The sequence below is a fragment of the Chionomys nivalis genome, chromosome 9 (genome assembly GCF_950005125.1).
Source record: "Chionomys nivalis chromosome 9, mChiNiv1.1, whole genome shotgun sequence".
NCBI lineage: Eukaryota > Metazoa > Chordata > Mammalia > Rodentia > Cricetidae > Chionomys > Chionomys nivalis.
Window position 1 is genome coordinate 2173050 of NC_080094.1, and position 16604 is coordinate 2189653.

At 50.4% G+C, this 16604-nt stretch overlaps 1 protein-coding gene across 2 annotated transcripts in view; it reads right to left on the reverse strand.

Moving 5' to 3' along the window:
* Window positions 1-16604, reverse strand: part of Cdh4 (cadherin 4) — a 468010-nt gene that overhangs the window by 121538 nt on the left and 329868 nt on the right. For both annotated transcript variants that reach the window (XM_057781837.1, XM_057781836.1), the window contains exon 3: window positions 5376-5602. In XM_057781837.1, the coding sequence (XP_057637820.1) occupies window positions 5376-5602 (227 nt within the window). The remainder of the gene's footprint in view (window positions 1-5375; window positions 5603-16604) is intronic.

The window sequence follows — 16604 nt, forward strand, 5'->3', positions numbered from 1 at the left end:
TGCTGGACTAGTTTTTCTATGCAGTCAGCCTCCTCTCTAACTTACATTTCAGTTCTGTTCTTCCCCAGGGAAAAGAACAAAGATCTCACTTGACTTACAAAGCTATGGGGATTTCCCAGTTATCTTCACTGCTACTGATTTTTAGCTTAATTGCTCTGGCATTACAAACAAACAAACAAAAAAAACCGAAAAAACCCTACAACCACATCTCTTTGAACTTTAAATCTTGCAACTATGGTGAGACCTTTTGGGTTAAATATTGGGAGCTGGTCTGTCTGTAGTCCAATCTTCTGGTAATTCAGGGGCCCTTAGCAGCAGTGGGCTCCGAGTTACAAACTTCTCGTTACGAGGCTGAGCTTCCTGATTGTGTCTTCCCCTTCTGTTTCCTCGCGGTAGCTTGTGAGTCTGTTACTCACAGATGGATGCTTGTTAACGTTTACAATGAATCGCACCCTTTCTTGTTATTCCTCCCTTTTCTTCTGTTAACTTTGTTCTGAGCTGGTGAAGTCACACATGTGCACCGCCACTCCAGGTCTTGTGTGTCTGCTTGTGGCTGGGACATATCCCCCTTCACGTGAGTCTGTTTGTCTGATGTCAACAGAGCTGCCTCCAGCTTTCTTCTGCTTGTTATTTACACAGGTTTTCCCCTCTAGGATTTTACTTTCAACCTGTCTCCATTCTTACATTTTCAAGATGTGTATTTAGCAAGCTGCACCTAGCAGGGTTTTTACTTATTCAATCTGTCAACATGTTTTCTTTTATTTGTATGTTAACATGTCTTCGTTTTTATAATTACCGATATATTTGTAAGCATACCATCTTACTCCAAGAGAAATATATTAGCCCATCTGTTCTGTGTTTTTCTTTCTCCTTTCTTGAATTTATTATCTTCGAACACATAGACACACACGCATACACAATCTTATGACTCTCAGTCATTTTCAAAGACTGTAGAGTATTCTAAAGGAAGGTTTTATTTGTTAAATTTTTAAAATATTCGTTCATATTATGGGTGTTTAAGTGTTTTGCTGCAAATACATACATGCACTACATGTGTGCAGTGCCTGCGAAGGCCTGAAGGGGGGTTGGATCCCCTGGAACTAGAGTTGCTGGGAGCCATGAGTGACCATATGGGTACTGGGAACTGAACTTGGGTCCTCTGCAAGAGTATCAAGTGCTTTTAACCATGGAGCCATCTCTCCAGTCCCTAGAACAAGTGTTTATTTGTAATCTTATCAAAATATAATGTAAGTTGATCATCTTATCAAAAAATCCAAGCTCTGAGATGGTTTGAGCACCATTACGACACACAAAGTGGAAAATTCCACACCTGATCTCATGTGATATGTCACAGTTAAGACACACATGCATGCATATACACACTCATGCACACATGCACGCACACACACACACGCATGCACACAGCTCCAGGCTAAGTGCACAAAATGACAATGAAACATATAAATTCTGTATTTAGCCTTGGGTTGTGTTCTAAAGAGGCCTCACTGTAGGCTTAAGCAAATATTCTAAAATCTGAAGAAGTCTGAAACCCTCTGGCCCCAAGCATTCTGGGTAAGGAATGATCAACCTCACTAAAACTGGATCCCAGAATGCTCCAGAAAAGTGGTTCTCAACCTTCCTAATGCTCCAACCCTTTAACACCTTTCCTCATGTGGTGTCTGCAGATCTGTGTCCAGGTGGGACAGTTCCCCACCGTCATCCGAGCAGAACTTCCTGCTGCTCTGTGTAACCTCCTCCTCCCATGGTCCAAACTCACTCCTGCCGGAACTTTCTCCTGCTAGACCATCACGCTTCAGTCCGAATACCTGCTTTATGAATTCTCTCTTCATTGGTGTCTAATTGCCAATATCCAGCCTAAAAAGTTTTGGTCTTGCTTATATTTTTCAGTTCCAAATTTTCCCACTCTTTTCCAAAGTTTTTTTTTTTTTTTCCAAAGTTTTTACTCAATGTTGTGGACACAATAAACACAGCACGGGTCCATTTCTGCAGCTTTCTGGTCTACGACCTTCTGCGTTCCTGGATTCTCATTAATTTTGTCTTTTCCATTTTAAGGGTCTGGTTATTTTCACGTGAGTGCTAGATGCTGTATGTGAAAGGCGACTTGATTTAAGGCTTGAACTAAAATCGTCTCTGGAGGAACCCTGCTTTTGCTTTGGCGGGCAGACAGGAACACCAAGAACAGGGGTCACCCTGATTCACTGCTAGACTGACAGTGTGCTGACGTGTGTCTCAGCGTTTCGACTCAGACCCCACAGTCCCAGTTACTCCCTGGGGTCAGCTCCTCCTCCTTCCCCAGCCCCTGCTCTGCCCTGGGAGGAGAAGCAGTGACAGTGTTGAGCACAGGACTGCTGAGGCTGGGACGCACCACCGACAGGAACGAAGGCTACTGTGTGACCTCCTTAGGTCACAGAACCTGATGGTGTACTTTCACCTCCAGGACAGGATGTCGATGACATCACTGTTCTGTTTCAGGACAATCAACCCTGAGATTCCCAGGACCAACGGGAGAATCCTAGCTTTTTTTCTGCCAGGCTCAGCTGTACCTAGAGAGTACAGACAATGACACCCTCTGTCCTTGGGATGATAAACTGAGATCTAGTTGGGTCCATCAGAGCGGGGTCTGAATGGACTTTAGAGTCAGGTCAGGGCCTTTGGCCGCAAGAGAGACGTGAAACTCAGTGGAAGACCGGAGAGACTGCTGTCACCTGCAGTCAGACGTCATGGGTCAGGGACGACGGGGCTCACAGGCTCGCTGACCTGGGACATGAATTTTGTGTCCCTCACTGTGTTTGTTGGTCCCTCTCCATGCTAGCGGGAGTGCTCGAAGCCGCTAACTGCAGCAACGCATCAGAGCTCCCCTCACTGATGGCCTTAACAAAAAGCGTTAATCTAGTCTCAGTCAGTAATTTCACCCCAAGCCTCCGATGGGCTATAAGAAGTCCGTTTTTTGATCACCAGGTACAATTTCGGCTTCACAATCCAGAGCCTGGAGCTGCTCGGCTCAGGAAGCCACAGCTGTGATGATTAATATTGATCGCCAGTTTGACACGATCTGGAATCCCTGAGGAGACGGCGTCTGTGCACGTCTGTAAGGAACTTTCCAGATTGTGTTAGCTGAGATGGGAAGATCCACCCCAACTGTGGCAATACCACTCCACGACTGGGGAGCAACACCCCACGGCCGGGGAGCATCACCCACGGCTGGGGAGTATCACCCATGGCTGGGGAGAAACACCCACAGCTGGGGAGTATCATCTATGGCTGGGGAGCAACACCCCACGGCTGGGGAGCAGCACTCACGGCTGGGGAGCATTACCCATGGCTGGGGAGCATCACCCCATGGCTGGGAAGCAGCACTCACGGCTGGGGACCATCAACCATGGCTGGGGAGCACCGCCCCATGGGTGGGGAGCACTACCTTGTGACTGAATAAAAAGGAGAAAGGGGGCCCAAGGACCACGATCTGCCTCTTTCTGCTTTCTGAGTGTGGATGAAATGTGACCACCAGCCTTGCCTTCCTGCTCTCACGGCTTTCCCTCCTCCTGAACTGTGAGCCATAGGTTTGTCTTCTTCTCAGACATTTTAAATCAAAGCAAGAAGAGTAACAAATACAGAGGGGGAGCGTCAAGTCCTGGTACAGGGGATGTTCATGAAGAACACACGGGGAAGAGGGAGTGGCCACACCTGCCTGTCCTAGAGTCTTCAGCATCCATAGGCAGGGAAAGAAGGGTGTGCGTGTGTGTCTAGTGCGTGTTTGTGCGTGCCTGTGTGCGTGTGTGTCTGTGTGTGTGAGTGCGCGTGCGTATGTGTCTGTGTGTCTGTGTGTGTGTCTGTGTGTGTGTGGTGTGGGTGTGCATGTGTGTGCGCGCACGCACGCATGTGTGTGGTGTGTACTAGTAATGTGTTAAAATGCTTGGCTCCCTCACACAGGAGGATGCTTGTGACCCTACTTTCCCACACTGGTGGGGAAAGAATACCCTCCCAAGGTTCTGTTCCCACTTGGATACAAGAAAGATCAAAACCAAAGTGGGTTCCTTGGCACATCTGCCCTGCCGGCTGTTCTACAAAGGTTTCCTTGGTCAGGTGGGGTTTTGGAAATGTGCAGATTTTCTCCCGCTGAGAGCCTTCAAAGGAACATTCAGTTATGTAAGGCTCTGGGCAAACCCACATAAAAGAATGTGGTTATCTTTGTTCAACTAACTTCAGGCCTTGTAGGCATTTCCTGGGAGTGCCCCCATGCAGTGGCCCAGCCCGAGACTGCCTTATACTGCACAGTTTGAGGGACCGACCTGTCCTGCTCTCCTTTCTAGTTGTTTGGGTGTTCTCAGTGTCTCCCTACTGCAGGCACCCCAGGCTGCAGGTTCTCTGCTAGCCCCAGCTCGGTTGCTTTGAGGCTGATGCAGCCATCTAGGCTTCCCAGCACAAACAAGAGTGAAACAGAGAGGATGTGGGGCGTCATGGGAACTGCTTGTCAGACCGTTGGGCAGTGCGCGAGTGATCTCAGGACCAGGACAGGGGAGGTGCCCTTGCGGCCCCATGCCCCATTTATCTCCTGGGGATACAGCTGGGGGAAGGAGACGGTACACAGACGGCAGACATCACAGGAGAACTCCCCATCTCTTTACCTTCCTGACCCTCCATCAGCTGACCCACTCCCTCCCCCACTGTTCCCTTTCCCCTCTCTCTAGCCCTCTATCCGTTCCCACCTCCACCTCTTTTCTCTCTCTCTTCTTCCCTTCATCCTGTACCACCCTCCTTGCTTACCCCTCCCCTCCTCATCTACCCGTCCCCTCTCCCCCTCCTCATTTGCCCGCCCCTCTCAGCTGTCTCCTCTCCTTTCTCCCCTTCTCCCCCATCTCACTTTCTTCCTCTCTGTTGTCCTCTCTCCTTTTTGTCTTGCCCCCCCATCTCTCTCTCCGTAGCTCTGAATTAGTCCTACCCTGGTTTCCCAGCCTCGTGGTTGATCTGCTTTGCTTGCCAACCCCCCTGGTCTTGAAAACTCCCAGTAGGCCCAGCACTCTGAGAGCCCGGGCTGCAGACAGCACTTGTAGTTTACAGGGCCAGGGAGAAGTGTGAGCGACTCATTCAAAAGGCAACGGAGAAGGTCATGGTGGTGGCAGTTTAGTAGACTGAGCTCAGGGCCCGTTGTGCCTCTCAGATGCCTCACCCACAAGGGCGACTCTAGTACCTCAGAACGGTGTGGAGGCAGGGGTGATGCCACGCCTTTAATGGGCACAGACAAAGCACTGTCATTCCTGATCTAGGAGTCAGGCAAAGGCTCTGCCTGGGACCCCAGGGGAGGGGACACCCGGGCTCTGGACCGAGGCTTTCCTGCTTGCACTGCCTCCTCTTACCTTGTGTCCAGAGTGTGGGGATGAAGTCTGGGCTACCAGCAGCCGCACCATGGCGTCCCACTGCTCAGCAGTCTGGCGTTCCCGCGCCGTCACAGTGAAGGCCACCTGCTCTGAGGGGATCTTCAGCTCCCGGGTGGCAAAGACTGTCCCATCCGCCCCGACTTTGAAGTCCAAGCTGTCGGTCTCATACTGCGTCCCTTTGGTACCCAAGCAGCTGCTGAACTTGACTGTAAGAGGAGAGAAGACGGTCAGGAAGGCCAGGAAGCAGGCTGCAACAACAGGTACATGTGCTCCCCAAGTAGCCCTGAGACCGTAAAGACCTCACTAGGCAGGCTCTCCTTTGTCCTCCAGAAGTAGCTGGAGAGCAGGAAAAAGGATTGATGAGCCTCCCACCCTCAAACCCAGGTGGAAGCAGTCCACTCCTGCCACGGTTTCTGCATGCCCTGTGCGGCTCAGTGGGAGCAGGAGTCTCCACCCACCAGTCTCTGCCTGTGCAGTGCAGACGCCTAGGTCTTTGGCTCTGTTCCTGTGTCCAAGAAGGCTAAGTTTAATAAGGGAGCCGGAGAAAGCTGGTGCGTCAGGGCTGTTCCCCCACAACAGGAACATTCTGGAAATGGGATCTGCATGGCTGGCCCTTCCGTGACTTAGTGACATCTGACACTGTCAGGCACCTGTGTCCTGCTGGGGGCAGAGGTAGGGTGACAGGCCTGGCTCAGTCACAGACTTCCTTGGTTAGTCACACAGTTAACAAAACCCGTTGACGCTGCTGGGTACCGTGTCGTTTTGCTTCCAAAACATTAATTAGGCAACCAAATTGTCAGCCCCTCCCGATGCCCCAGAGCTGCAGCCACTTCCAACTCCACTGCAGAGAGAGACGTCCCAGGACTGCACATTCGTCTGGCCCACGTTAGTGCATTTTTTAGACTCGAGCTTCTGTGACTGTCACCCAGCTCCGTGGTAAATTATGAAGCACCAACAGCTGGTGTCACATTCTGCTGATAAAAGCAATGGATAAAGTTACCCAGTATTTATAAAAATGTGGGTATCTAAGCAATTATGGTGGGAGGGTTGGTTTTATAAGCAATTTCACTGTCACAGCTTACATGATTTAATTACTATTTATTCTAGAAACTAAAAGAAGGGACTTGCACTTACGTTTGATAAAGTGTTTTTCCTGCATGTTTCACCTTTTATTGTTGCCTGCCTTGAAATTATAAATAACATGTGAGTTCCCTTGTCTCAAATCACTCACTAGAGACGTCTCCCCAGTCGCTGGTTCCTCCTGCTTGCGGGCTTAATATGAATATGCTTTTATTTTATTATTATTATTAATAATAATAATTATTTTTGAGACAGGTTCTCTGTACGTAGCCCTGGCTATCCTGGAACTCTCTTTGTACACCTGTGGCTTTGAATTCAGAGATCTGCCTGCCTCTGCCTTCCAAGAGCTGGGATTAAAGATGTGCACCATTATGCCTGACTCGAAAATGTTTTTAAACATAACAAGACTGCCAGGTGACAGAGCGGCCAGTGTCGAGAACCTGGCTGGGTCTTCTGAGGATCAGGGTGTGTCCCTGTGACTAAGCATCCTTGAAGCTGAAATTAGGTGGTTTGCACTATATGAGGGCTAAGGCAACACTTTCCCACACTTTCCTCTGTCAAAGGGTCTGGGTCCTCAAATAATTTGATATCATTATAACTTTATTGTATTGTGGGCTTGACCCTGCCCAGCATAGACTGGTGAGACCGCTCACTGGATGAAGGCACCACCACGAAGCCCGATGACCTGAGTTTGGTCCCTGGCATCCATAGGTCCGAAGGACAGAACCAATTCCTGGAAGCTGTTTCCCGACTGACACCGCAGCCTGTGCTGCCCCTCCCATAAACAAACAAGCAAATTCATGAGCAAATGTAGTAAAATCAGAATGAAGAGCCCAGGGGACTGCTCTCCACCTGGGGGCAGCTTGCCCTGGAGGGCTTTACCAAATGAACTCCTGCTTAGCCTATCTGCATCTCCTAACTGAATTCTTTCTCTCCAGACAACAAGGACTGCAAGTCCCTGTTTCTTCCTCTCCAGATGACAAGGACTGCAGGTCCCCATTTCTCTGGGGGACCAAAGGGTTGGATTGTGGCTCCCTGGCACTGTTTACTTTTCCACGGATGAACAAACTGTTTTTTCTTTTCTTTTTTCAAATGTAAAGAAATTAGCAAACTGCCTCAGACATATACAAATTAAAACCAGCAACAGATCGAGTGGACCCATTGCTGACCCCCAACTGTTACCAATAGAGATAAAAATGACAGTGGCTGGGTTGTGATATGATCAGTACAAAATACCAAGATAAGCCCCTGTGTGTTCTAAAAGCCAATTCCTAGTAAAATCAATGAAACTTGACAACACTGGGGACTGACTCTTAACCCCTCCATGGGTGGTGGCAGGGAACTCTGTGGAGTGGTGGGGGGGCATGGGGAGTTGATGAAGAAAGCCCTTTGGGCTGCATCAGGGCACAGATCACGAATTCCAGCAGGCACTGGAGTCCTGTGTGCTCTGTGCGACCCTGTGTGTGAAGAACAAACTGCAGGGTTCAGTTACAGTTAAAGGAACAGCTGCAGCCAGAGTGGCCAGGGCTAAAAGGCAGTGCAGAGTCCCACTGACGAAAAGGACCTGTGGACAGGAGTCATTGGTCAGTAGAGCCCAAGCTGCATCGAATCCCTGCAGCCTACTTCAGGGCCAAGCCCTCACAAATACCTTCTTCTCTTCCATATTAGAACTTTTTAAATTTTTTTATCTTTTGAGATAAGGTCTCACTATTTAGCCCAACCTGGTGACAAACACACAGAGATGCGCTTGCTTCAGCCCCCCGAGTGTTGGCATTACGGGTATGCACTACTGAGCATTGCACCTGACTTCAGGACACTTTGATAATCTGTCTAAGGCTCAAGCAGTAAAGCGCACAGCAAGCTGATGTCTTGGGCTGCTGCTGGCATCGTGTGCAACTCCTAAGTTACACCAAGGGCCAAGCCTCACCCGTCAGAGCGCCTTTCAAAGCCCTGTTGTGTAGAAGTGGCTCCCATAGTCACCAGCTCCGAAACCCGGCAGTCTAGCGCTCCCTGAACACGAACGCACAGCCCTCATCACGGGTCCTCAACAGCTGAGCACCATTCCTCTTCCAGACGGGTTCAGATCCCTTTGTTTAAAATGCTACCCTACACCTCTCTCGTGCCCGCAGACCCAGCAGCACAGGTGCAGCCATGCTTGCAGACACGTCTGCAGATGCATCTAGTGCACCATGCATCCCAGTCACCTTGTGCAGCAGAAGGAAGCTCTGCTCTTATCAGGAGGCTGGCTGTCTTTAACCCTTTGCCCTTGTCACTTTTAATTGCTGCCTCTTTGGGTGGAGCTGGGGTGGCACACACTTGCAGGTGGCCTGGCATTCACGGGGGCAGCAGACTGCATCTCCCCAAGACAGAGTGCTGCAGAATTGTGCTGTGTCTGCGAACACCTTGTTTTATTATTTCCCTTGTTAGGTGAGTTGGGAAAGATCAACCGAGCTGGAGGGGAGCGTGTGGCTGGATCCTTGCCGAGGGACGCACAAGCTTCATGCCTGCTGTTCAGCTCTCAGAGCCAGCCTTTCTCGCTCCTTCAGCCCGCCCTCCCACAATGGCTCAGGGTCTCCCTACCATTCAGCAAGGGTTCTAGGTGTGAACAGGCAGACTCCAAGGTTGCCCAGGTGGATCTTGGTGTGCCGAGGAGAACATACAGACGAGACAGAGTGTAAACAAAACCTCGGTGGCCAGGACAACGAGGAGGTCAGAGGCGGGCAGCACAGAGGCAGTGTTTGTCTCTCCTCAGTGTCAGAGGAACTGTCCTGAGAAGGGACAGCAGAGCAAAGGCTCTGAGATGGGGATGATCACGGACGGTGCTTCGTTGAGTGTGATGAGTGGGGGTAACCTTGTGGATGTGCGGTTACGTGAACTGTTGCTACTGGCAATAAGGCACCCACTGGGAACCATCAATGCTCTTTCTTAATGAGACTTGAACAGTTAGTCTGGCATGGGTCACGTACTGCTGGCCCCACCCCGGCTTGGTTTTCTTCCACCTGCATGTTTGTCTTGTACCCGCTGGAATGTGTGGCCAGAACACCCATCATTAGGTGAGGAGCCGTGTGCAGCTGGGGAACTGTGAAGTCAGAGCCCAGCACCCGTTAGCAGGCTCTCTGCCCGCAGCTTGCTCCAGCCTGCATCCCTGGCTCCCAGGTGCAGGTCCATGCAGAGATGGGGCTCCCTCCTTCTGTGCTGAGATGTCTGAGGGCAGTGAGGCATACTGATGCCCTGGAATGCCAAGTCACTGGGCACAGAGTCTCCTCAGATTGGAGAAGCAGGGGGGTTGGGAACAGAATTCTGTTGGGTTTTGTTACAAGGGGTCTGGTGGAGTAGAGCTAAGGTTATTATTGGGGCAGAGGTTGCTTCTCTGATTACCACCAACCTAGCCTGGAAATGGATAGGGTGTCACTGGAGCTTCAGGCAGGCTTCTGTGGCCCCTGCATGGGTCTGATTTGAGAATTCCTTCCCCAGGAGGATGGATCTACCCACTCCTTACGAAGCCCCAGTGACAAACTACAGTATCATTCCACCAAACTGGGGACCAGTGAGTTGGGCTTGCTTACGGAACATGAGTGATGGTTTTTCTGTAGACTGTGGGTAGCCTCAAAGGAGCCACACTGGAAAACTTTTACCCAGCATAGATAGAGAACCCAGGCTAGAGAGATGGCTTAGCAGTTAGGAGCACTGGTTATTCTTCTAAAGGTCCTGAGTCCAATTCCCAGCAACCACATGGTGGCTTACAACTCTCTGTAATGAGATCTGGTGCCCTCTTGAGAAAAAGACCTGGTCAATCGTCCTCATCAGCTTAGAGCAGGAAACCCAATATGGACAAGTTCAACAGAACCGCCATATATGAGCTGCCCATGCCTGCTTCAGCATCGCCAGGGCATAAATTTCATTTAAATTTTAATTTCAGACGGAGAACCCACTCCCATCTGTTCACCTTTCCCAGCCTATTATTCTAGCAGTGCCTGAGACCCCAAGGCCATGGGCACCTAGGGTAGAAGTACATACAGATGGAAGGGCAGGGCAGAAGGAATCTGCCAGAATCTCAGGTGGGGGTCCCACGACCTCCCCGCCCTGCCTTTCCCGTCGGAGCGTCAACAGTCAACAGATCCCTCTCACGATGGAGTGCAGTGAGCATAGCAGGTATGTTGACACTGGCAGCTAGTTTGCATGAAGGATTACTTTCTACAAAGTCCACCCGGATGTTTTCTTCTGTGTACACTTTAACCACACATAGGTATGCCACACGCCTCTTAGGAGCCACCCGTCCCCTCCTGCCCGTGACAGTGTGCGGCATCTCCATTGTAATGTCTGGGCCAAAGGTCCCGCTTCTCTCGGTTTCCCCCAAGTGGCCTGTAGAGTCTGGAGGTGCTGTTTGCTATTTGCCGCAGGGGGTCATGTGCACCAGTTCGGGAGCAGTCGGCCTGCTGTGGCTCTGCACACGCTAGTCATGTGCCCCTGGACTCTAGTGGACCCCAGCTTGCAGGTCTAGTACAGGGCTGGGGCTAACTTTATTCGTTCTGGTTTTATCTTGTTCAGCAGGATCCTGAGGTGGCCATATGCTGAGGAAACCAGGAAGCGGTTTCTAGAAAGTGTAGTTTGGTCTGCTGACCTCACCAAGGGATGCCTTGAGCCAGGCTAGCCCTGTGCTGGGGAGGGAGTGGGGTGGACTCCATGGAACTGGAGTTATGGGAGGTTGTGATCTACCCATGGACGCTGGGAACTGAATTTGGGTTACTGCTGAGCCAGTTTTCCAGCCCTGCCTCCCTCATGTCTTCTCCGTATCTGTCCCCCACCCCACCGTCGGTTCCCTATCTTAAAAATGGTGTTAGTAAAGATTTTTAGACTATACGTTACGTTTGGCACACAGTAAGGGCAACATGGAAAGATGACTTTGGAGTTCAAGTCCTGGCTGTACTTGGATCTGTAACCTGGGTACCAATCTTATACAATGAATGTTATTAAACATTCACACAGGTCCCATGACCAGCCCAGGATGAGGATGAGCATAAAAGAATTTCTTCCCCAGAAAACTCATCGTCCCTTGGAGAGGCTAGAATCACCAACTGAAGCTTTGTGGAGATCTGTTCTGGAGGGCAGAGGAGATGTGTGGCTCTCAGGCCCCCAATAGGCAAGGTATGAGCAGAGTACTGAGAGATGACACAGGTAAGGAGCATTTTCAGAAAGGGGCCAGGCTTCTGATGGGCTCAGGGTTGGCAGCAGCTGCCTTGCTAGGTGTTTGAGAAAGAACAAGGAGAAAGAAAGAATGCACAAACTCCAACTTCTCTTGCTTTGACTATGGCTATTGGATGGAGTTTGGATGCAGGATACTAGTGGAGGCTGAGAAGATGGTGCACTAAGCAATCCCAACTTTTTAGGGTACTGTGTGGCACGGTAGGAAATCAGGCTTGTAAGGGCTGGCGAGGAAAGAGAATGGACAAGTGGACATGGAGAAGTCCCAGGGAATTCTGAGCAACAGTATTATGTGGACACATGCCAGACAGCAAACTACTTAATACCAGTGTGTCAACCTGTGCTGTCAATCACAGTGATCACGGTAGAAGACTTGAGTAATAGACCAGCTGGGCAGGGCAGGAGGGGGCTCCTTTTCCTGCCATTCCACACACGTGGTCGACTCTGCAAAGTCAAATGTACCAAAGACAGACATCCTCTGCTTACTCAACCAACACCTAGTTTCCAGAAAAGCCAGGGCTTTCAGGGCATGAGAAACCCTGCACACCGGCTGTGGACTTGTGTGCGATGGACCCGGGCAGGGTCACAGTAATCTCACACCAGGATTGTCAGGAGCCATTTCAGGCTTCTCCTTTCTCACGTCTCACAGGGCCTTGAGGTGGAAATCTTGAGACAGAAAAACTTAAAGTTATCTAAGACACTGTATTCTGACCTTGGAGATTCAAGCTTCAGACGGCACCTCAGAGTGTCTTCTTTGCTGCTTATCACTAACAGCAAGTGCTCTAGCCACTGATCTTGTAACTGCCCCGCTTAGCTGCCTAGCTACCGAGCCCCTCCTTTCCTTCCCCCCTTCCCCCTTCCTCAGTTCCCCCCTGCCCGAGCTCCTCACTGAGGAGTATATAAGACATCAAAGTTGCTTCAATAAACGGGATGCCTTGACAAGGAATACTGCTTGGCATCCGTTCCCCCTCCCCCCCCATGTCTTTCAGATAGTGCCTCTTCAAGATCCTGGAGTAACTTAGGACCTGCTGGGCGGGTCACACGATGACTTTACATCTCTCACTGATGGGAAATTTCAGAACGCTCTTTCTGTCCACGAAGTCGCCCAAGTGGAGTGTGTGCCCGTCTCCTAGCGCCCGTACCCTCAGTGTGGCACCAGCTCCATTAGACTCCCCGAGTCTTTATTTAATATTCATGGCTTCAGAAATCAGGACTGAGAAAGCAGCTTAGGTAAGGTCGGGACCTGAGCTATCCATGGCTTCCTGAGGAGTTTGAGCTTTGTCTAGAACTGCCCTGAGTTAGGTAGGTTTCACCAGGCAGGAGACAGACTTCTTCCCTGGGAAGGGGAGGGACTTCTGCAGTAGGAGAGGGGCTCTGGCTTCTTGCATTAACCGCAGTCCTTTGTTTATGTGTATCACCGTGCTGCTGTACTGGGCAATGCAGCGTGGGTGCAGGAGGTAGTCATTTAGGGCTGTTCATTCCGAGTGGCTTTTCCAAGCGGTAAGAGAAACTGAGCCATGGGCACCTCATTAATAAATCGCACCAGTGCCTCATTAGGGTGGAACACAGTGGCTCTTAACTGAAGAAATCTAATGAATTCTCTAACCTAGCCACAGACACTCTGGTTCACTGAGAGCTTTCTGGTCCAGGGTACACCACAACCTCTTCTTCCTTGCTGTTCCCAGCACCTAGAGAATCGATACTCAACTTTCCCATGGATGCTGGCCTAGACATCGATGCCCTTCTCATACTGGCCAGGGGTTGCCGGAGCCTCAGAAGGTAGGAGGGCCCTGGGTAATAATGGAGTAGCCAATGTCAGCTTGGGAGGTGGAATTCCCCAGGACTCTGGAGAGGAAGCCCGGCTGCCACCACTGCTCCCATTCAAGACTGTGGAGTCCCTTGGATTCTCCAGGGAAACAGGATGGATTGTAGGATTCTTCAGAGAAGGGCTTTTTTCTCCTTGAAGGTAACATTGCATGGGCTAACCGATACGGCTTACATTTCCTGGATATTCTCTCATCCATACACCCTACGTCCTGCTGGGCGCTCAGAGACTATCATCCTGTGAACCCTCACAAACTTACATGGGAACAGGCACATCTCAGAAGAGGGAATGGGGTCAGAGCTGTTCACTGATGTGGTGAACATGGTGCCCACATCAGTGAACACCCAGGCAGAACTCTCCCAGGGTGCCTGACCCTCCCCCTCCTCCCCGAAGCCCCTGCTGACTCTAGAACCTTGACTTCTCAGGTGATTCAAATTGATGCCATTGAAGGATGCTCAATCGTGCCACAAGGACATGTGCTCAACTATGTACAAAGCAGTATTGTTTGTCATAGCCAGGACCCGTAAGCAACCTAAATGACCTTCGACCGAAGAATGGATAAGGAAAATGTGGTTCATTTACACAATGGAGTACTACACAACAGAAAAAGATAACAACATCTTGAAATTTGCAGGCAAATGGATAGAGCTAGAAAACATCATATTGATTGAGGTAACACAGACCCAGAAAGACTCATAAGTGGCATTTAGACATAAAACAAAGAAAAACCAGCCTACAATTCACAATCCCAGAGAGCCTAGACAACAAAGAGAACCCTAAGAGAGACATACATGGATCTAATGTACATGGGAAGTAGAAAAAGATGAGATCTCTTGAGTAAATTGGGAGCATGGGGAATATGGAAGATGCTAGAAGGGGAGGGGAGTGGAGAAAAATATATAGCTCAACAAAGACAATTTAAAAATAAAACAAAACAAATTCACGCCATCTGCAGTTATTGTGGCTCTGCCCATCTAGTCTTGCTTCCCACCTTTCTGTTTTGTTTTAGAAACTTCCAGAAGGAGCTTTGTAAGGAAACTAGACAGAGATGTCTGCTCATGCTTCTGCCTCAGCCCACCGAAAACAGGGCATGACAGCATGCTTGGGAAGTTTTGCAAGGTCACGGTTGGGTTTGTGGGCAACTCTGCTAAGTTCTGCACACCTTCCTTGACAATGGTGCTTGGGGTAAGCGTGCTGCATGGGGCCCAGGGGTCTCCTGGAGCAAGTGGCACTCACATTATCGAGAGAGTGTTCTCTACGTCATGGCCCCCTGGTTCTGGACCTTTCTATGGTGGGCCTCAGGTGCTGCTGGGAATGTGTACCCTTTCTAATCTGGGCAAGTGTGAACTAACATGTCCCTCTTTAGCCCTTGTGATGGATAATGACAATGTAAGAAGGGCAGTGATGATGATGAGAGGCAGGTGTGATGAGGATGATGATGTCAGGGCTGATGATGATGACAACTGATGGGGTCATGATGATGGTGATGGTGATTGACAGGTGTGATGACTGATAATGATGGTGATAATGACGACTGACCATGGTTATTCTGCTGCTGCTGCTGCTGCTGCTGCTGCCGCTGACAGACAGGGGTGATGGTGATGACTGACAGAGACTGACAAAAGACAAGGTGGTTGTGATGATGACATCAGCAGCTCTGGTACAGTCGGCTGGAATTATGTGCCAGACTAGAGTGGACCACAGTATACACACCCGCTCAGTCCCGCGGCAGTTATCATAGGAGCATTGCCATTCTCCTTTTACATAGGCACCATCCAAACTTCAAATGCAGCTTCTGCCTCCAGGAAGCATCAGCTAGGCAGGGGATGCTGGGACAGAAGCTAGAGGACATCTCTCAAGTGGGAACACCCTAGGCACATGCTGGCACACGCTGGCACACACTGGCATATCAGGCTGGCACATGCTGGCACATGATGGCACACACTGACACATGCTGGTACATCTCTCTGATTTGTGAGCTCCACCTGAGCCTATACCAACACCTCCACACCTGCAGTGGTGCTCCTGTATACATGTACATATGTGCACATGCAGGTGTACATGCGTGTTTGTGTATATGTGTCTTGTGTGCATGCATGTGGAAGTCAGAGAGCAACCTTGGGAACTGTTCCTTAGACTCGGCTCACTCCCTCTTTTTTTGAGACAAAGTTTCTCATGGACTTAGAACTCAACAAGCAGGCCAGGCTGTCTCTCCATCCCCAGAACTGGGATCACAAACACATATCGCTATATCCAGCTTTTGTTTTGGAAATGCGGTTTCTGGGGATTGAACTCAGATCCTCAGAAGTACTTTACTGACGGAGCCATCTCCCCAGCCCCTCCCTGTTTTATAGATGGGCATACAACAGTTGTGAAACACGGCCTCTGCCATACACCAGCCAGGCAGGGGCTCCCCTAGGAGCCGTAAGTCACCTATCACGGTGTCTGCCTCACCCAGTATACCAGCAGCCTCAGTGAGTGTGGTGCCGTGGGAGCAGAGGGCATGGAGCACATTCTCTCATTCTCAACGACCAGGGGCAGGGCTGCCATCTCCTCCGAAGGCTCTGATCACACACTGGAGGAGGTGAGGAAGATCTTGGAGTTGACAGCTGGGGCCCAGCGGCCCCACTGGGGCTGTGTCTTTAAAGCCAGGGACAGGATGAGCGGGCTATATTTAGAGCTGCCAACCTCTCTCTCATTAGCGGCTTGTGCACCAGGATGGGGCTAATGAAATCATTTGTAATTAGGCCCAGGTAGAGAGACGACTCTTTCTTGTCCGGCGCGCCCCTCCCTCACTCCCGTTCTGTTCCTGGAGGGTAGGTGATGGGTCCCAGGTCCCTGCTCTCCCCTCTCTTGCTTCTCTCCATTTAGGGAGCTGCTGGGCTGTTTCCTGTTCTGCGTTTTCTTCCTGCTCTGGCTTCTGCCTTACGGCTGGCTGGAGGAGGCACAGGCCCTTCTTAAACTCTCATGGAGAGAGGTCCTGCGGATGTTTGGGAAGCCAGGAGAGTTGAAGCCCGGGAAGGCCTGGAGTCACTGTCCCTAGTCCTGGCCATCATCACTAGAAGTGAATGTGTCACTCGCGGTAGGGGCACATTCTGTGT